The sequence below is a fragment of the Bidens hawaiensis genome, unplaced genomic scaffold (assembly GCF_021521415.1).
Source record: "Bidens hawaiensis isolate Kalapana, Puna unplaced genomic scaffold, B.hawaiensis_p1.1 tig00033580_1, whole genome shotgun sequence".
Classification (NCBI taxonomy): Eukaryota; Viridiplantae; Streptophyta; class Magnoliopsida; order Asterales; family Asteraceae; genus Bidens; species Bidens hawaiensis.
This window is the reverse complement of record NW_027495771.1, coordinates 94,410-102,367: the sequence shown is the minus strand read 5'-3', so window position 1 is coordinate 102,367 and position 7,958 is coordinate 94,410. Positions and strand designations below refer to the sequence as shown.

Genomic DNA, 7,958 nt, shown 5'->3' with positions numbered 1-7,958 from the left:
CATTTCAACTGCACTACCCCGTTTGGTGGCAATATATGCTGGCTTTAATTTTTTCTTCTCAAACCTTTGTGTTAGATCGAGGTCTTGTCTTAGTTGGTGTCTAATTTATGTTATGGGATTTGTCTATATAATTTTGTTCTTCTTGCAATGTATCGATACATTTGATATCAACTTTATATAAGTATATGTAATGTTATGGTATTAATGAACTTAATGAAATTATTTGATGATATAAACTTGAACTAATTATAAAAATTTTAAAATCCGTTAATGTATTTATTATATTTATTAATAGGAATATTTAGTTATGAACAATAGAATTTTATTTTACTTAACACTAAACACACCAAAGAAACACGAATTGTCGATCCTCGTCAAACGTTTGTAACCAATCAAAGTCCTCAAACATGACCAAAGGTCCTGGTTGTTTTCTTTAAAAAAAAGGGGTTTTCCTCATTAACCTTACTTTTACATATACGGTATTTTAATTATTTATATATAAAATTTAATTTTAGTAAATACTAAATCACAATAAATAACAATAGAAGAAAAGAAACACAGTAACGTATACACAACGTGTTAAAAAAGGAAACCTAAAGAAACACAATCCTCGTCATATATTTTTAACCAATCAGAAAAAAATACACCCGAAAACTTTTCACCAGAGCCGACTATATATATGCCTACATATTCCTTTCCAATTGCATTGTTACAATATCTGATTCAGGAGTCTTAATAAGTTTCTGTTAGATCAAAACTAGCTGATACTTTTTGAAATGGCTCGTACGAAGCAAACCGCTCGCAAGTCTACAGGTGGAAAAGCTCCCAGAAAGAAACTGGCTCGCAAGGTACTAATAATATTAATTGTTTACTGCATGAAGTTACCATTTATTCAGGTTTTTAACCTTTGTTCGGCTGCAGGCTTGTATGAAAAGTGCACCGACAACTGGAGGAGTGAAGAAGCCTCATCGTTATCGTCCTGGAACTGTTGCACTTCGGTGAGTCGATGATCTATTCTTTAATTATTAACCTTATGTCCATGTAACAGACTGATTGTAAAAAGCCTGATGTTTACTCATTGATCATGTACAGTGAAATTCGCAAGTTTCAGAAATCTACCGAGCTCCTAATCCGTAAATTGCCTTTCCAAAGGCTTGTGCGTGAAATTGCTCAGGATCACAAGGTGAATATTGTTATTACTAGCTGACGTCCATATATAAATCATATGCATCTTACAATATTATTGCTTATGAACTCAATTGATCGATGGTGCATTTACGTATGGTTGTAGGCTGACTTGAGGTTCCAGAGCCATGCTGTGTTGGCGCTTCAGGAGGCGGCCGAAGCGTACCTGGTGGGTCTGTTTGAGGATACCAACTTGTGTGCCATCCATGCCAAGAGGGTCACAATCATGGTTAAAGACATCCAGTTGGCTCTTCGAATCCGCGCTTAGTTTAATATCTTAACAACGAAAGTGATTATTAGCTTCAAGTTTATATGCATTTCCTCTAGTTAATTACAAAGACTTTTCTTTTTCTTTCTTTTTGTGATGGTGTTTGAATTTTATTGATGTGGTACTGAATGGATTGAAGTTTTATATAACTGGATTTGATCTTTGTTGCCGTATTTATAATAATCTTATGTTTGATGTATTTTTGTAAAAGATTTATTAATTAATCTCGTTGTTAAAAATGATACGTACTTAGCATAAAACCAAGTGTCATGAATACAAAACACATTTATAGTTTAGTTCTTTTCTTTTTGACAACGTAACATAAGTTGCAATAATGGCAAAAGGGCTGTGAGATTCGTTACCATTTAGTTGAACCTGCAAAGATATTTTGGTTCGTAAGTCAACTATGACAGATCAGTGTTGTTCTTTCCATTGAGATTCGATGTTTGATTGTAATTCTAGAAAAACAAGGATGATGGGTAAGCAAGAAGAACCTTTGTCATCCTATATTATCCCAAGGTACGACTAAATGCTCCGTGCATGAGGCATTGGGGAATGGTTTTTTTTAAGGAATTTCGCTACCAAATGATCGCCCAAAAATTTCACATGTGATGTACACGAATGATGGTTTGTTCCTTGGAGAGTGGTCCAAGGTGAGGTTGCTAAACTTGCCTAGAATTCTTACAAGTTTTCACTTGACCTTGGTTTTAAAAACTAATGTGAGAAAAATCAAGCTTTTTGGTTATTGCTAGCTTGGCAAGTACTCTTAATTGTTAGATGTTTTGATGCATGTTCCATGGCTAGCCTTCGAGAGCAACTTTGAATTTAGTAAAGCATTGGATTCTTTTTATAAACCAGTTCAAAAATAAGCTAAACACGTGGAAAGAAAATCACATTTCTTTATGCGGGTAGATTAGTTTTACTCAAATCGGTAAGAAAAAAATGGTTTTGGTGGGTTAAAAACCTTGCGGTTGTGACAAAATGGGCTCTAGAAGATCTTAAAGTTTGGTATGGTGTTTTAACTACTCAGATGATGAAGACTGCTGGAAGTATGTGGAGTAATGACACTTATGGAGTATTTTCGGTAAAATCATTGAGAAGAATGTTACATGTCGAAGTCTTGAGGGCTTCACAGGTTAAGGAGTTAATTCGATTGGTTTAAGGTGATACTGATAAAGGTTTCATGCTTCATATGGAGATTATTGCAAGACCAAAGTCCTCTATATAAGAACTTGTTGCATATATATACGCTTCTGCAATTTGTTGGCTGCATACTTTGTTCTTCAACTCAGTAATCGACTGATCATGTGTTTAGGTTATGCCTAGTTGCAGAGGAAGACTGGGATTTGGTGGACCGATGGTGTGGTATTGCTGATTTAACAAGTTGTTCTATCGGGCATATTGTGATATGTGGATTGTATCCTGGTGGCGTTTTCTTTGAAAGTTAAATGTAAAGCGTGACTCTATTGTATATACATACAAGTTGGTCTTTATAGAAACGACATGCAGGTCAACAGGTTCAAGAAGTCAGGAGGCAGGATTGTCACACCCCAAAACACGGCCTAGGAGTGTGACGCCTATGTTGGTTCCACAAGTGTAAATAAATCAGAGTTACGTTATATTAGCGGAAGACTTGTAAAACTTGTGGCTTAAAGTTGTAAAATTACAAAAGACGGGATTATAAAAGATTCCCGTTTAAGTTCAAAAGATTAATTGTTTTATAATTACAAAACCACCATTTTTAATACTTAAGGTTTATACAAAACAAATCCGAGCCATAGGATATTCATAGCACTTCGTCACTCCAAGAGCTATTCTTGTTCACCTGCAAAATGTAAATAAAATACGTCAGCAACGAATGCTGGTGAACACGCTGACGCTAAAATATTTTCTTTTACTTTATTACCCCTCGAGACTACGCCTGCCTCGGACCATCGTGGCTTAGGAATGACAAAGTTAAACAACACATTTATAAACTCGAGTCTCTACACTAGGTCACCTCAGCAAACACCGCAGCGTTCGACTTAGTTAAGTACCCGTAAGTATACACACGGTCGTGCTTCCCGCGGGAAAGCGTCCTACGACCAGGCGTGGTGCGATGTGCCCACCGCGTACTACCACATATGTAAGGATCCAGACAAACGTATACTATAGCCTGAGGGCTAGGCTTATACTCTTATTTATAACGGTTTTAGGAACACGTAGTCCCTTGTAAATCATTTTCATATAACATGTTTGACTCGTTTGAAAACAGTTTATAAAAGTTGGGGGCATATTCACCTTATCGCTTTGGGATCGGCTTCAACACCGTCCAAGGGTCTTTCCCTTGCTATCTCGCACCTATAGTACGAGTATAACCATTTGTTAGTCGGATATATAATCCGGTTTAAGACCTTTAGTCTTATTTTATATTCTTTACCTCGATGAACCTTTAGTTCAAATCTATATTCGTTTCCTTGAAAACCTTTAGTTTAAAAGTAATTTATAAACCTTTAGTTTATTTATAAAAACCCGGCGTTTCTTCTTCTCTAAGAAACTTATTCTTTTCTTTTATTATTTAATAATAGTTATTTATTCCTTAAATAACATTCATAACAAAGAATATACATATATACTTACACACATATATACATATTTATAATTCTATCTTTTATTCTTTCTTTGTTATGTTTTCTTTTCTTTTTCTTTTATTCGAGGTATCGAGTATGACCTCGACTTAAGGTTTAAGCCTTTTATAATATTTTATTATTATATTCATTGGCGTTAAGCCTTACCTTTAAAGGCTTATGAAAATCCTAATGAATTGAGGAGCACTCCGACGCCGCTTCGTTTCCTTTAACGTCTTGATCAACATCCCTCCTTGTCGCCAAACGATAACACCAATTTTCAACACTAGTTGGCACGCTTTTCGAGACTCATTGCCATCTTATAGCAAACGCCTTCTTGGTATGTGGGTGAAGGGTGGCACAAACTTCGAGGAGACGTTGGCACGCAAAACGAGAAATCAGGGCACGTTTATAGAGGAAATAAGGCACGAACTTCGAGGTAGGATATAAAAGCTAGTGAGATGCTAGAGAGAGAAAGGAGTACTGATTTGTGGTGTGGAAGAACGAGATCCCGACCTTGCTATTTATAGACAAAATCTGGTGTCCCATCGCGGAACGTGACGGCCTCCTAGGCACCCGTCGCGTACCGCGACGTAGCCCTGGCCAGTCACAACGTAGGTCTACCACGTGTCGCCACGTGGCAGACGGTGTGCCACGTGGCGGACGACGTGCCACGTGGCGGGACACGTGGCGACCGGTGTGCCACGTGTGGCCACGTGGAAGGCCACGCGTCTTGCTCTCAGACACCCCACGCGATACGCGATGGGTCTCTCTTCTGATCCATCGCGTAGCGCGATGGGTCAGGAAAACAGAATTTTCATTTTTAACCCTCAGGTTTGGAATTTGGTAGATTTAGTCCCTAAACTTTGGAAGTTTATATTTTGAACTCGAAATTTTCATAATGTTACATCCTCCCCACATTGAAATAAATCTCGTCCTTGAGATTGCTTTACAAGAACAGGTGGGGGTATTTCTTTCTCATTTCTGATTCGAGTTTCCATGTATATTCGGGCCCTCTTCGTGAGTCTCATTTAACTTTCACAATTTTCAATGTTTTTCTTTTCAATTTCTTTGTTTTCGAATCTTCTATTTGAATTGGAAGTTCTACAAATTTTAAATTTTCATTTATTTCGATGTCTTTAAGTGGCATAACTAACGATTCATCAGTTAAGCATTTACGCAGATTCGAAACGTGGAATACATCGTGTATCCCTTGCATTTCCTCGGGCAGTCGCAAACGATATGCAACAGTGCTGATTCGTTTGAGTACCTCGAAAGGTCCAACGAATCGAGGACTTAATTTTCCTTTCTTACCAAAGCGAACAGCGCCTCTCCAGGGCGAGACTTTCAATAACACTTTGTCACCAACTTTGAATTCCAACGGCTTACGACGGATATTGGTGTAACTCTTTTGGCGATCACGTGCCGTCTTAAGTCGTTCTTGGATTTGAAGAATTTTGTCGGTGGTTTCTTGGACTATCTCGGGTCCAGATAATTGTTTATCTCTGGTTTCAGACCAACACACGGGCGTTCTACATTTACGACCATATAACGCCTCGAATGGTGCGGCTTGAATACTTGTGTGATAACTATTATTATACGAGAATTCCATTAGGGGCAAGTGGTCATCCCAACTTCCACCTAAGTTAATCACACAATCCCGAAGCATATCTTCCAACGTTTGAATTGTTCTTTCGCTTTGCCCATCGGTTTGCAGATGATAGGCAGTACTAAGGTTAAGCTTTGTGCCTATGGCTTGTTGGAAGCTTTTCCAAAAATGAGACGTAAAACGACTGTCTCGATCAGAGATTATAGATAGCGGTACTCCATGTAAAGCAACGATATTGTTCACATAAATACGCGCTAGTCTATCCATTGAGTATGATTCATTAATGGGTATAAAGTGTGCGGATTTCGTCAATCGATCCACAATAACCCAAATTGCATTATGTTGTCGAGTCGTTTTAGGGAGTTTGGTAATGAAATCCATAGTGATTAACTCCCATTTTCATACGGGAAGTTCGGGTTGCTGGAGCAATCCCGAAGGCTTTTGGTGTTCAGCCTTGACTTTTAAACATGTTAAACATTTCGCCACATGTGAAGCAACATCTCTTTTCATCCCATTCCACCAATAATTGGATTTGAGATTATGGTACATTTTGTCGCTCCCAGGATGCATCATATATTTGGATTTGGGAGCCTCGTTCAAAATTTTCTCACGCAAGTCCCCTACAATTGGTACCCAAATTCTATTGCCGAGTCTAAGGATACCATCGTCACCCTTGACTAGCGAGTCAATGGTGCCGTTACGTTTTTCGTCGGAGATTTGGTTTTCGTTGATCGCTTGAGTTTGGGCAGATTTGATTTGCTCAAGAAGATCGACTTGAAGTTCTAGACGCAACGCTCGGACTCTTTTGGGTTTTTCGTGCTCTTTATGACTTAAGGCATCAGCCACAACGTTGGCTTTGCCTTCATGGTAAACAATTTCACAATCGTAGTCGTTGAGAGTCTCCATCCAGCGTCGTTGGCGCATGTTGAGCTTTTTTTGATCGAAAATATGCTTTAAGCTCTTATGATCAGTGTACATGGTAAATCTTACTTCATAGAGATAGTTCCTCAATATCTTAAGTGCAAAGATTATGGCACCTAACTCTAGATCGTGAGTCGTATAGTTCTTTTCGTGTACTTTGAGTTGACGAGAGGCGTAGGCGATTACTTTCTTGCGTTGCATTAGTACACATCCCAAGCCGGAGTGAGATGCGTTGCTAAATACAACAAAGTCTTCAGTACCTTCTGGCAAAGCCAGTATAGGTGCTTGGTGAGCTTTTATTTGAGTATATCGAACGCCTCTTGTTGCTTTGGTCCCCATTCATATTTGATGTTTTTGCGAGTTAAGGAGGTTAGGGGAACAGCGATTCGGTTGGCGACTTTGGAATCTCCTACTTAGAGATAGCTTCAATCTTAGCCGGATCGACTTGAATACCGTTGACGTTGATAACGTGACCAAGAAATTGTACCTCGTGTAACCAGAACTCGCATTTTGAGAATTTAGCATACAACTTCTCAGTTCTAAGAATTTCCAGCAAAGTTCGAAGATGGACTTCGTGATCAGCCTTAGACTTAGAATAAATAAGTATGTCGTCGATGAATACGATAACAAATTTATCCAAGTAAGGCTTGCAAATACGATTCATCATGTCCATGAACGCGGCCGGCGCATTAGTAAGTCCAACGGCATGACCGTGAACTCATAATGTCCATACCTCGTTCGAAACGCAGTTTTCGGGATATCCTCGGATTGAACTTTGAGTTGATGATAGCCGGAACGAAGATTGATTTTAGAAAAGAAGCTAGCACCTTGGAGTTGGTCAAAAACATCATCGATTCGACGGAGTGGATAGCGATTCTTGATTGTAACTTTGTTTAACGCACGATAATCTATACACATACGCATGGATCCATCCATCTTTTTGACGAAAAGAATTGGCGCTCCCCATGGTGACGAACTCGGTCGGATGAAACCTTTTTCAAGAAGTTCATCGAGTTGTTTCTTTAACTCCTTCATCTCTGTCAGAGCGAGAAGGTATGGCGCCTTGGCGATCGGAGCAGTACCGGGAATAAGATCGATCCTAAACTCTACTTCGCAATTTGGAGGGATTTCGGAAAGTTCATCAGGAAAGACATCAGAAAAGTCGGAGACTATAGGTACGTCCTTTATCTCCTTTGGCTTTGATTCTTCAGTGACGTAGGTTATGAATGCTAAGCATCCTTGATTTAAACATTTGTTAGCCCTAATCATGGAAATTATGCTAACTTGGCCAGCGTATTTGTCCCCTTCAATTCGAATGGTTCTTTTATCGGGGGCTTGAAGTTCAACGGTTTTGCTATTGCAGATGATA

The 7,958-nt window shown here is 38.9% G+C and overlaps 1 protein-coding gene across 1 annotated transcript; it reads left to right on the top strand.

Moving 5' to 3' along the window:
• Positions 1–530: 530 nt before the first annotated feature.
• On the top strand, positions 531–1,569 carry LOC143585127 (histone H3.3a-like). The gene is made up of 4 exons (XM_077066986.1): positions 531–848; positions 922–998; positions 1,093–1,183; positions 1,292–1,569. Exons 1-4 carry the CDS (start codon positions 777–779, stop codon positions 1,451–1,453), a joined length of 402 nt encoding a protein of 133 aa, XP_076923101.1. The 5' UTR covers positions 531–776; the 3' UTR covers positions 1,454–1,569.
• Positions 1,570–7,958: the final 6,389 nt, after the last annotated feature.

Coding starts and splice junctions, on each gene's coding strand:
- LOC143585127 (XM_077066986.1), top strand. CDS start 777: ATGGCTCGTACGAAGCAAACCGCTCGCAAGTCTACAGGTGGAAAAGCT. Junction 849..921: donor GAAAGAAACTGGCTCGCAAG/GTACTAATAATA, acceptor GTTCGGCTGCAG/GCTTGTATGAAAAGTGCACC. Junction 999..1,092: donor CCTGGAACTGTTGCACTTCG/GTGAGTCGATGA, acceptor GATCATGTACAG/TGAAATTCGCAAGTTTCAGA.